Source organism: Haemorhous mexicanus, chromosome 3, assembly GCF_027477595.1.
Source record: "Haemorhous mexicanus isolate bHaeMex1 chromosome 3, bHaeMex1.pri, whole genome shotgun sequence".
In the NCBI taxonomy this organism is placed as follows: Eukaryota; Metazoa; Chordata; class Aves; order Passeriformes; family Fringillidae; genus Haemorhous; species Haemorhous mexicanus.
This window is the reverse complement of record NC_082343.1, coordinates 26820007-26833271: the sequence shown is the minus strand read 5'-3', so window position 1 is coordinate 26833271 and position 13265 is coordinate 26820007. Positions and strand designations below refer to the sequence as shown.

General features: G+C 38.2%; 1 protein-coding gene across 4 annotated transcripts in view; it reads left to right on the top strand.

Moving 5' to 3' along the window:
• THADA (THADA armadillo repeat containing) overlaps positions 1-13265 on the top strand; it is a 152811-nt gene that overhangs the window by 81779 nt on the left and 57767 nt on the right. For all 4 annotated transcript variants that reach the window (XR_009485717.1, XM_059841162.1, XM_059841163.1 and 1 more), the window contains one exon: positions 9521-9636. Coding sequence is in view for 3 of the 4 variants with exons in the window: in XM_059841162.1 (XP_059697145.1) it covers positions 9521-9636 (116 nt within the window). In the remaining variant the exon portion in view is untranslated. The remainder of the gene's footprint in view (positions 1-9520; positions 9637-13265) is intronic.

The following is a 13265-nucleotide window of genomic DNA, read 5'->3' as shown; positions in this document are numbered from 1 at the left end:
TGTGTATTTCAAATAAATCACTTAATCTCTGTTTCCTTGCCTGTAAGACTTTATTCTGTAATCTTTTTTGGGAGAGCGGGGTCATATTGAGAAACAATGTGTGATTACATAAGTAAAAGCTTTATTTCTACATCATTCATGGAAAATAAGTAAAGAGATGTGTTTCTCAGAGAGCCAGTCCTCTTTCCTGTCAGGTGATCTTCCTTGTTGGAAGGTGGCTGGATCCACACACACCTGGGCTGAACAGTGCTGCCTTGTAGTCCAGTGAGACTGAAAATACAGGAGGGCTGTTGGGTTGAGGATTGTCTTTTTTCCCACATGTTGCAGCTAAGTAGGATCCTCTCACACAAATTAATTTTTAGATGTTACTGTAATAAAAGAAGAAAAAAGGAAAACAGTTTGCATTAAATCCACTTTTCTTTTTACAGTTGTCTTATTGTACAAACCTTGTAAAGCTGAACTCATTATTAATATTTATGCTTGGAATTCAATTTAACTTATCTGCAAGTTAAACCCACCCATCAGCTATGCTGTCTAGACATAAAGTTACTTTTATTGCATGTTTCAGTTTATGTTCCCTTTTATAGGGATAGTTTTGACAGAGGAAAATTCTTGTGAGTTTTACTTGCAGTCAGCTGTGTTGCTTTGTGTTGGAGGAGTTTGGCGTTTGAGCTGGGGGTCTGGGCACCAGCGTGGGTGGTGTTTGATGGATCTGCAGAGCTGTAGCCACCAATGTTCCTCTTGTTACATGCATCTAACTGGGTGAGAATTTTCTTTAAAGGAAGAAGCATTTGCCCTATTGTTTGCACTCAGAGGTGCAGCAATCCCTGCTGGAAGAGCAATCAATCTTACCTAAATTCAGTAGGCTTTGAATTGTTGGCTTAGATTTCAAACAAAAGAATACAGTTGCTAATATTGAGTTCCTCAGATGCCAATGGAGCTATTAATGGTGACAAAATTCTTGTAAATAAGCAGCAGTGGGAGTTGAGCCTCTTGCACAGAGACATGTACAGGCACAGGTTATGACTGACAGTGTATGAATGGGGAAATGCTTTCAGAAGTTGTAATACAACCTTTAAAGACATCACCTATTTTTTTACAATTTTATTACCGTGACTATAGCAAGCTGCACTGGGACTTTTCATGTGTCAAATTATTCCTCAGACTTTAAAAATACTGAATATTTTTCTCATGTTTGAGAGAGACCTGTGTATTTATTTTCTCCTCTGTAAGTTTAAAATCATTAGTTGATAGAAGTAGATAATTTTGTACAGCTGCAAGCTTTATTTCACTTTATTTTATAATGTGAATTTGGGAACTAAAAGCATCAAATTGATTTAGCTTATTTCTAATTATTTTCTCAGCTTGTGTGTTAATACAGACATTCCTGAGCCAGAAGATCACCTCTGCTGAAACCAGCAGAGCTGCGGGGTCAAGTGGCAGTGTACTTCTGAGCACTCTTGATAAACATGTTCATACTGTGTCTCTTACCATGTCAGCTTCTTTGTGTCAGTGGGGTAGCTGACAATATTCCTCCTAATTGTGAATTTTCCTCAGTAAACAGGAATGTGGGCCTTGGTCTTGTATTTGCATTTGTTTTCTTCATGTGGGTATGTACAGGAGAGCTGTTATGAAGACATAGCCTGGGAAAAAAGAATTTCAAGTTGTTTCACTGCCACCCCGCAAATAAAAGGAAGAGGTAAAAGAAAGTTGGGGTGTGTATGTGTGTGGCTTTATATCCTTTGGGACAGCTGGATTAAGACCATGATGGCTAGGTTTTTAGGATGACAGAGTATAGATTTGGAAAAAGAGACTTCATTGTATCCTTGCTGCTGTTTGTTCTGATTAGAAGTGCGGGCTGAGGACAATTCTAAACTGCTCCCACCAGCCTGGTTTGTTCATTTCTCTAGACTTACAGGTTTTAGTTACATGTTGTGGCAAGATAATAGGGAGGTTTGCAGAGTGTGAAATGCCACCAGCTCCACAGTAGCCTCTTTCATGTCTGGTCAGGCTGGCTGCTTAGGAGGATGTGTGTGAGACCCACTCAGGTTTGCCTTTTCTTTCTTTGACTCATCAGGCAGATTAGCCTTTTCTTAGCCCTGCCTGCTTATTGGGGTTTTCTCTTTGCTCATCAGCCAGTCCTTCTGGTTGGGTTTCTCTGCCCAGCACACATACCTTTAGCTGAATGACAGCTTAAAAAGTAGCTTAAATCCTAATGGTAAAAAAGTTCTAATAATGAAGTGAGACCTCATACTGGGATTCTGTGTGAACAGGCAATCCATGCACTTCTGAGAGAAGATTCAGCTGGGTCTTCCAAGTGAAATGAATCTGCTGTTTCCTGGCAGCAAACTTATCTCTGTTTTGTTTTCTTCTAATGAAAATTTTGAGTCACATACACAAATTTTAAGCTGCAATTCAGTTTCATCAGACTGAAATAGGAAGAAAAACCTAATAAAAATTGTATTGCAAGAATTTTGACTGGTGAATTTCACATTTTGTTGGGCTTGTTTTAGGCAAAAATGCATTTATCTTAAATGTGAAGAACACATTTTTAATGAGTGATGTTTTGTGATATATGTCTGTCACTGAGAAGAAAGCAACTTTGCTATTTTTAAGCATCTTCTAACGTTCATTAATTATGCCACATTCATAATTTTCAGCTTATTAAATAGCTGTGTTATTCTTGCTGAGTTATACAGAGTTAACTGGTTTTGTATTCATTAATTTAGATGTTTTCAAGCTTTTTTTTTTTACTTCTTAATTCAATCAAAACATGCTTCCTTTCATTTTAATCAAAACTACTTTTAATTAATCTATAAACCCAGCTTCATGAATTTTGGTGGATATATTTGGAAGAAGGATTCAAGTTCCATAATTTCTCATGAATAATAAAGCAAAAAGGGATAATTAGATAATGAAATGTGCTGACAAAACAAAGCTAAAATTCTGGAAAAATTGAATTGTGGGCCAGCTGTTGCTTCAAAGTAAGAAAAAGATTTTAAACAGTTTTCATAAAATTATTTGCAAAAGGAAATTATTGAACCTCAGACTGCATTTATTACTCCATACAAAAACAACTTTAAGGAAGCAATATCCACATGAAATCACATAATGTATCTCTGGCAGAAATAATAATCTGAAACTACTATTAAGTATTGAAAGACTTTGAAGAAAGGAAATGGTAGGAACAAAGGGGGTGATGCTATAATAATTTGGTATATCTAAATGATCCAGGACTGTGAGATGAATGATGGTTTTTTCTAACACATTTGTTTGTGGGTGACAAGAGAATTGATAAACATTTGAAATTCCTCTTCAGTATATTGCCATTTAAATGGGGAAATAAATTCAGAATATTTACTCTCTCCCACAAGCTCTAGATAAAAACTTCTCTCATAATTAAATACCTCAGGTGAAGATAATCCTTAATGACTGTAATAGGGTTGATTTATCCACTGAGTTGCTAAACCTCAGTGTGACAGTCTGGGTCATGAGGACACAGAGTGCAGGGTGCCTCCAGCAGTGCCTGGTGCAGCACTTCTGTGCCCCGTGGTTCTGGACTCGTTTTAAACTCTGCAATGTGCGTGGCTGCTTTTGTCTGGGACATCAGCATGGACTGCAGGCACTGTGTTCATACCATACTCTGGTGATAAAACATTCTATTTCTTTTCCACAAATACCAAATTTTAACAGAGGAGGGTGATAAGCAGATAGTTATAACCTCACCCTTCTATTTTTGTATGGATAACTTATTGGAAAACAGGGGGGGATAGATGAGTTTTTTTCACTCCCATTGTAATTAACACACTGGCGCTTTTCATCTTTAAGAAAAAAAGGGGATTTTTAAAACTTGTTTTTCCCTAGAGCTAATTATTGTAACTGAACTTTTTATCATACTTATAAAAATTGCCTTCACCTGTCACAGCAGCTTGCCAGTTTTTATCTACGTGGTTGTAGTAAAAAAAATCTTGGACCTAAGTTTCAGAATACAGAGATAACTTGGCAGTTGCATTTATCGTAGAAGAATAAAATTTTATCTGCCTTTAAATGAGAGAAGAAAAGAAAATTTATGTTTGAGGGTTTTTTACCAGCATGTTAATACTCAGGCGAAAGCTTTTGATGGGACCTTTCAGAAAACCTACATTTAGCTCAGTAAATCTTCTTACTGCTGCCATTTTGCAAAAACCTTTCTTTTCTTTTTGCCCTCCCATGTTACTTCAACCTTCATAACTTGGTGAATGGCATGTTTTTGAAAGCTGAGTATTTACACAGTGTTTTCTTTCAGCTGCTAAAACATCTGTATTCTTTGTATTTTTTTAGGGAGTTAAAGGATATGTGTTGAGAATGTTAAGTTTCGGGTGATGTCAGTTTGGTTTTTTGGTTTGTATTTTTTTCCCCCCCAGTAAGCACTGCAATGAACACTGGGAGCATTGTTTTAGTTTTGCACTTTGGAATGTGAATATTTGTACTGGGTACTTAACATAGCTGAGGGCATGCATGAAAAACTTTTTGTTGCTTTGGGTCATCTTAAGGAGGGAGGAAAGCTCGGTGTTGCTATTTCACTGAGAAGTGTGAAACTGGAAAACCTCCTGTTTTTGGAAAATCTCATTGTTTGAAAAAGGCACTTGGTGCAGCAACATGCTGAAGGCTGTGCTTTCTTTCAAATGCAAACGTGTTCATGTACACCAGGTGTCCACCTAATCATTGTTTTATGTCAGAAATTAAAAGTTTATAATAAATTTCGGAAACCTTAGCTCCTCCTATAAAATTATTGCTAATGCTATGAAATGTTAATTTTAATTCGTTAGAAAGTGTGTCATGCTAGATCAACTTTGTGGCTATTGAAAGGTTGTGCTGTGTTTGCAGTGTCTCTGTATGTATGCAGGAGAACTCTTGCCACCAAAATAAATTTGCACTAGGTAAATTTTGTGTTTGATACAAGTTGTCCTCCATCACTCCATTGCTTCATTATTTTAATTGTGTATTTCCCAGCAATTCAAGCTGATATGAGAGCTGCTAAAGATAATGATTTGCTGCATATCATATCAAAGTTAGTGTGGGGGAAAAAATCTCTTGCTGATTTACATTTTTGACTTAGCTGATGTCTAACCATTTAAGTATTTGTTTTTATTTTTAAAAAAGCAATGTGCATTTTTTTTCACTTAATCATCCAAAGCGAACACTTAGAAAATAGCAGATGTTATGTCTTAAGGCCTGCTTGGGTACAAAGAAAACACTCAACTTTCTCATGTCAGGACAAGAGGACAGAGTGTTGCCTTTGAAAGCACACTGTTGGGTGGGGGATGGATGTGAACAGGACAGAAGGATACGTGTGCTGGTTGACCAGAAGGGAACCAAGCTGGCTGTTCCTTTTCTTCTCTTCCTTCCCCCATCCTTCTCTGCTTTTTCACCTTTTCTTGAGGCTTCTACAGCTGAAAAACCAGGGTGAAACACTGACAATTCCAAGGAAGGTACTGGAATTTGGGAATGGCTGAATGGAAGAACATGGCTTCATTGGCATGCTGAGTCTTTGGGTTTTGCTCATTAGGATATAGTGTCACACCTGGGCTGGCTGGGGAGTTTGTTTGGGTGTTTTCTGTCTGTTTTGCCCTAAGTAGTTGTCCTATCCAGGTGGTTTTACCTGCAGCAGTTTAGGACATGCTGACTCAGAGTTAGAACCTTGTGGGCTGAATGGTCTCAGGTGTCCCATCATGTATCCAAGAATCTGGACTTCCCATGGCTTGCACTGTTTAAACAACTCTTGTCCAGGTTGATGGACAGTGTCTGCTGTCCTGTTGGTGTAATATCCTGGCTCCTGAACAGCTTGCATAGAGGAGGAAAAGGTTTCTGGGTATCCATGAACTCACCATCTTTAATGCAGGATTCCACAGAGCTACAAACAATACTTTGTCTCAGTGAAGTGTTGTATCCATTAAAGATACACCACTGTCAGCCAGCATAAACCCTCCACAGATAGCACAAATCTTTGGTAAAACTACCTTTAAAAAAGAAAAAAAATCTTTAATATATTGCCTTTGTGTAATAAAAAACCAATGCCACATACACAAGGAACACCATGACCTCATTGCATTTATGTGTGAGGAATTCAGCAGAGGGTTTTAAATCATGTAGTATTTTCAACTTGAGGAGAGCCATGCACTGGAAAGCCTGTCTATTTTATTAGCTGTATCAAACAGTCTCATAAAACTTGCTACCTTCTTATGCAGACTGGCAAACTCCTCCTTGCCTGGCTTGTAGTCTTAGATCATGGAAGCCAAAGAATGACACATCATATGTGATGGAAGTGAAGAGCTACTGAGGTTAACTTTTGCACATTGCTTGTTTGGTTGCTTCTGGTTTTCACTTACAAAGTAGGGCTTTGTATAAAACATGCTGCTGTTAATTACAATTTCCACTTTAGCTTAGGCATTCTAAAATCTCATGCTGAGAAAAGAATTTCTTTGTGGGAAAAGCTTTTTAGGTGTCTAAAATATGGTAAATAAAAGATGGAGGGCTTGCAGTGAAATAACAAGAAAATCAGGATTCTGTGTATGTCAGAAAAAGTCAGAACAGGCTAAATTGTAGTTGAACATTTTCTTTAATGGGTGCAAACACTTTTCAAGTGTGCATCAAACTCTCCCGAGTTGCGTCTTCTAATTCTGCTGTTCAGATAGGGCTCATGTCCTGTGATTTTTACCATCTGAATAGTATTGAAGGGTTGGTTCATACAAAGAATTAACTCCTGAGGAGTTTTGATTGCATTTTGAGTACTGAATTTCCTACTTGGACAAATTTAAATCCACCAATTTTACCTCCTTAGTATACACAGTTCTTTCTCTTTCAAGACCTTTAGTTTGAACTATCAAACTACTTCTGCATGACACAGAAGACATTTTGAGAGTTGTTTTCAGAGCTGAAGAGATTAAATTAATTTAAGCTGCTAGGAAAAAATATGATAGCCCCTTCATAATTGTGTAACAGATTTTATATTATTGCTTAGAGGTAAATCCACTGTCGTTCCTGGAAATGAATACAAGCATGGAAGAATAAAATTGGAAAGGTTAAGGCACCAAATGGTCTTCAATTAGCAGAGGATATAAAAAGCAATAAGAGCTTCTGCATAAATATTTTCCATTTTCGTTCTTCTTCTGTCACGTCTATGACTTAACAGGCATTAAGGGCAAGTCACAAAAAATATAGAGAAACTATTAGTAGTGGCAGCTTAGTGCATTGGTTTTGATGGAAAAGGTTAATTGAGTAGGTATTTACATAATAAGCAAACACTTGCACAGGAAAGAGCAGACTAAAGGAGAGGACAAGGTAGACATCTCTGGTGACACTTCAAAATGTTTGCAAGCTTGCACTTCTGCAAAGTGTTTTCTTGAAAAAGATAAAGATTCAAAGATTCAAAAGATCTTGGAATTGGAAGATAAAGATTCAAAAGATCTTGGAAAGACCATCGTAGAAAGATGGTGTCAACAAAATTATGTTCAGTTCAGGGGACTTCAGAAGATTTAAAAAAAACCAAAAGACAAGCTACTTCTTCAGGATGTGTCTTGCCTACAGCACACCTGCTGACAAAGAGAGAGAGGAGTTTATTTCGTTGTTCCTGTCAAAGGGCCCCAGTGGGATCTCTGTGTTTAATAAGTGCCTCACTAGGAAAAAATCTGGACTGACTGAATAGTGTCCAGGAACAGTTGTTTGCCGGGAGGGCAGGAGCAGACAGGAACACCTTATCTCAAGAGCTTGGATTTTGAGGGTGAAAGACTAGAGGAGTTGCATACAGGTGTTCTGGAATCTGCTTTCTTGGTTGTTTTCGGGATTAGGACAGTCAGGCATTTGTTTCATCGAAGAATGTTTAGACCCTGCCTCAGTGTTTGTATGGATTAGATAGTCTCTTGACATCTCTTCTGTTTCTGTGCTTATTTGAAATGACTGCAGCTGTTTTTCCACTTGAATGATTTCACAAAAAATAGCCCAGATGAAATTGTGTCAAGTTAATGCTATGTGGCAGTGCTTGTGTTTCCAAAACAAGCAAACAAACAAAAAAATAGAAACCCCAGAGCAAGTGACAGCTGGAATGTGGGAAATCACGGTCTAAGATTGAAAAGTCTGCATACAAAGGTTTTTCTTTTCCCAGAGTGAAGTGAAGGCCCCAGCTTGATCCATTAGTCATTAAATTGTCACTTTGCAAGTATGAAGTGCTAATACTCTTACATATCAAGAGTGTTTCCATATCAAATGCTCACAATATGTATTTTCAGAAATGGTCTGATAATATCTCTTAAGCTTCCTAAATTCTGCACGTGGTCAGTTTCAGTAAATCATGGGGGATGTACTCTTTCAATTTGCATAGAAGCCCTTTCTGTAAATGTAACTTAGCCGCGTAAGCAAACAGAATTTCCAATTTTGAGGCTGTGAGGCAAAATTCCTTTTGCTGAGTAAGATCTTTTGCATTAGGCTTCACTAGTGCAACACACTTTTCCATGTAGTTCCCCTTTAGAAATTACCTCACCCAGGTGTTTCCTGATCACTTGCGTGTGAATGGGAAGTTGAAACCAAGTGGGATGATACGGGTGGTGTCAAGTGTGTGTCATTCATCCTCTGCCACATGCAGGATGGGCACTACAGAGGCTGGGCTTGGAGAGCCCCTCTCCACTGGGCAGTTGGTATCAGCTTTCTTATACTACCCAATATTTTCCTTTCATGCTTAGATGACTGTACTTTTTTTTTTTTTTAAATTTTTTTCCTGACACTTTTCTATATATTCCATGTTACTTGGAAAAACCTGTTTTTAAATAGCAAGGAGGGTCTCTGAGAATGTACATTTTTTGTTTTAACTGTCTGACCAGAAAGCTACAGTCTTGCTTTTTGTTTGGGTACCTTGAATTCTTTACTTCATCAAAGCTTGGACATGTCTGTTAGGCTTTTACATGAAACTCTGGAGGAGAAATGCAGAACCCCAGTGAAGGAGCTCAGTCCTCAGAAAGGGAAGGTGTGAGTATCTCCCTGCTCTGTAGTGCCTGGAATGAAGGTTCTCAGGAGGAGGAATAAAGATGCTTTTCTGTCAGCACTTCAGAGAGGTTATAGATGGTAATTCCCTTCCCTGTCTCCTTGGTACAGTGCAGCAGCCCTGCTCCATCCAGTGTGCCAAGTTGCCAGTCTGCTCCCCAGGCAGTTGTGCTGGCAGAGCAAATGGCCCAGCAAGAAAGCTGAAAGTTGAGGGATGTTTAAGTTGGAAAAGTCCAGAGGAGTGGTGTTCATCCAGCTGCCTTCTGTTAACTTAATGGAGGTTAACATCTTCCAGCAATTTTTGTTGTTTTGTGTGAAAAATGGGTTTTAAAGATGGGGCAACTTAAGGATTTAAGGATTCTATCTGCAGTGAGGCCAAGTGAATACATGTTTTTCCTTGAGTAATGGTTGTTCGTTTTGCAGGCAACTGTTTCATCTTACAGTTATTTGAAGGAAAAGCAGTGGCTAGAAACTCTTCATTTGATTTTTTTTTTTTTTCTTAATTTAGGTTTTTCACTTGCTGCAGTCATACCTAGAATCAAACCAGTTTGTTAGTTTGGACTTTCAGCAGGGACTGCATGACATCATTACCTGTGTGCGAGCCAAGCTGTGGCTGGCTGAAAGGTAAGATAAAACACAAAATACCTGATTTATAAACAGTTTACTAATGTGTGGAAGACTTGGTTGATTTTTTGAGTTATTATTTTAGCAAAGTGGACAGATATATTTGTGTTGAAATATGTAAAATTTAGGTGCCTTATTGGCTTGCTGATTTTTAATCAAGGTGATTTTTTTTCCAAAAGCAAGTTTTTTTTTTCCAAACTTTGTAGTCTAGTCATTAAAGAAAAAAAAAAAAAAACTGTGAATGAACATTCCTGCAGAAGTTGACATTTTGAGGATAACTGGTGCTTCTTGGCTAAGAAAAATATGCCACATATATGAGGTTTTTATGTTACTCTTTTTCTGACTTTGACCTTTACAGAAAATTAGTGGCGAAATGTCATAGCAGTTGTTTAAACTAAAAGTGTTTAGCTGCCTACAAACAATCCAAGATAGATTGGGAAACATTTTTCATAAGCTCATTTTCAGGTGACCTATGTATAACTAACTAATGCTCTCTCTTGCTCTCTCTTGCTCTCTCTTGCTCTCTCTTGCTCTCTCTTGCTCTCTCTTGCTCTCTCTTGCTCTCTCTTGCTCTCTCTTGCTCTCTCTTGCTCTCTCTTGCTCTCTCTTGCTCTCTCTTGCTCTCTCTTGCTCTCTCTTGCTCTCTCTTGCTCTCTCTTGCTCTCTCTTGCTCTCTCTTGCTCTCTCTTGCTCTCTCTTGCTCTCTCTTGCTCTCTCTTGCTCTCTCTTGCTCTCTCTTGCTCTCTCTTGCTCTCTCTTGCTCTCTCTTGCTCTCTCTTGCTCTCTCTTGCTCTCTCTTGCTCTCTCTTGCTCTCTCTTGCTCTCTCTTTCGCTTTTTCTCTCTTCCTCTTTTTTTCTTCTCTCTCTTCCTCTTTCTGTCTTTCTTTCCCTCTTTCCTTCTCTACTTTGTCTCAGCAATTGCTTTTGAGAATTCCTACCCAGGAGAATTCCTACCCAAAACTCTAAAGGAATCAGTTTTGAACAAGAGCACTGGTCCTTGCATAGATAGATAACTGGGAATATCCCAGATTTTGCGCTGTGGCATGAGGCCACCATTGCAGCTAGTGTGGATCTCTGATAAAACCTGAGTCATTTTCTGATCATCAAAACCAAAATCCTTAGAGGTTTGGAGAAGAGGGGTGTCTAATGGGTGGGGGAAATCTATTAGTGTTAACTGAGTTGGGGTAATGAGGATAGAGTTGATCTTTGGGAATTATAGAAGTGTCTCCTCAATGAGTGATAGTGGTGGTATGGCAGATAAAACTTGGTGCAAATAATTGGAAAATGGTTCTCATGAACAAAGTCTGGACTTTACCTGGGGAAAGAGTGGTTGACTGAGCAGATTTTTTGTTTGAAAAAGTTACCTTTGTTCTTGGGAATGCCTAATAGGGGAGGGGGCAAATATCATAAAAAGAATGAAGAAAAACACAGAAAACCCCCCATCTGTGGTTGTGTATTAGTCTATGTTGTATATTTAAATATTGTGTAAATCCCAAAGAAGATACACCAGGAATCAGAAGCAGTATAAAGACTAACAAGCATAGAACAGTTTCTACTTGGGGACTGATTAAATAGGCTGAGATTTTTTTTTAATAATGGAAGAAGGACAACTGAGGGATGTGAAATATGAGTCACATAGAAAGGGACAGGAAATTAGCATTCTGTTCGAGGTGGCAGATGTAAAAGAAACCAACTAATGAAGTTTTTAATGTAATTTTAATTTGGCTATGGAACCCTGTGATATAAGATAATCTTGGTTTTAAACCTGTCTGAATTTTTAAACAACAATTTAATGGAGTCATGGAAGGAAAGTCCAGTGAGGTTACTGAGTATGTAGGCATCACAGCTGGCTCAAGAAATTCTTCGGCAACCTTGAGAGTTGAGGCAGAGGTTTTGGCAAATGTCACTATTGCTGTGCTTGCGTTTCCTGTGCATCTGCTCTCTGCCCCAGCTGGAGACATCATGGTGGATTTGGTGGACCTTTTCACTTGAATCACTGTAAGCATTTTAAAGTGTTTAAATGAGAATGTTAATTTTAATAGTTAATAACTGGTACTGTTATAAAGAGTAAAAACCCAAACACTAGAGACCAAATTCAGTAGAAAGATACTCATGCTACGTAATTCAAACCTCATTCTCTTGCAGCAAATACGTCAAGGCTGGGCTCCATTCATTACAGATTTTAAATAAATTCTATTTCCAAAGTATTTTTTTCAGAGCCACTCTTTTTAATACATAGTTGTATTGATGACTGGTTAGGTTTTAGTGAGGTTTTTTTTATGATTTTATTATCATTTCTGGAAATGAAAGCTTTTCAGCCCATCTCTAAGAAATTCTTGTGCACAGTAAAGGTGTTCTCCTGAAGAGAAGTGTTTCCTCTTTCACTTGCCTGTAAAAAGTCACAACTGTATGTGCTGATATTAACTCCCTGTCAGCAGCACATTTTAATTTTGTCAAATTGTTGTAGCCTTCTTGTCATAGTTCTCAACAATGCAGTAAATGCTATACATAAAGGATTTTAGAATGTCTTTCTCCCCAGATAGTAAAATTTTGTATTACGAGCATGCAGCCTTGCAACACTCACTTTAAGCATGGGGATTTTAACTGACAGAAACTATTTTTGCAAATTTCTAATGTACTTTACATTCTTATGCACTTTGATCTAAGGTCTCCATCCATCCATCCATCCATCCATCCATCCATCCATCCATCCATCCATCCATCCATCCATCATTCCCTTAACATTTGCTTTAAATAAATGTAATCAGTGTGGTGGTGTCATTAAAAAAAAAAGCAAAGGGAAGAACCTCCAAGAAGCAAGCCAAACAAACAAGGATTTTGAAGTGGTGTTTTCTGGTTGTTTTAGTGTTCCACACTCAGTGTGCAGCTTTACTGTTGGTAGTTAATTGGGTAAAGTTGAACAACTGCTCTGTGATCAACAGTGGAGTGTGAGGGTCTTGTTCTTGCTTTTCCCTTTTCCTTTTTTTTTTTTTTTTTTTTTGTTTGTTTGTTTGTTTGTTTGTTTGTTTTAAAGGAGTTTTAGAAGGTTGCTTGGAAACTGAGTTGTGAAACTTTGTGTGTGGGGGGGGGGGGGGGGGGGGGGTTCTGGTTGTTGGGAGAGCCTATTAGGAAACCAGCACTTTATTCTTGCCCTGTTGTTAGACATCTTGGTATGCATCTGCTGCTGTCTGAGAGGGTGATGGCTGGCTGGACCCTCAGTTATGTACAGACATTCTTACCTTTTTTCTGTTCAGGCAAAGAGAAAGAGCACCACAGAGAGAAGTTAATGCATCCCCATCTGGCTTTTCTGCCTTTTCCATAAGGAGATAATTTACCATGTCACTGATACTGCAGAGCAGAGACTGTTTGAAAAGAGGGTATAAGAGGCACTCACTGTTAATCTTAAGTGGCTAAAAAAAAGTTAAAATAACAGGAAAGTGGTTTGTGAATCTGGGGAATTATTTCCAAACATCAATTTTCAATCACATTTCTGTGCTAGTTCTGTTAAGTTCTTGCTGGTGTTCTTTCAACTATGTCCTTCCTTTGTACTATGGAACAAACTTCTCTGAGAATCTTGAATTACAAAACTTTGGATTGCATATGTAGTTCTTAAAAATGAGGCTCAGTTG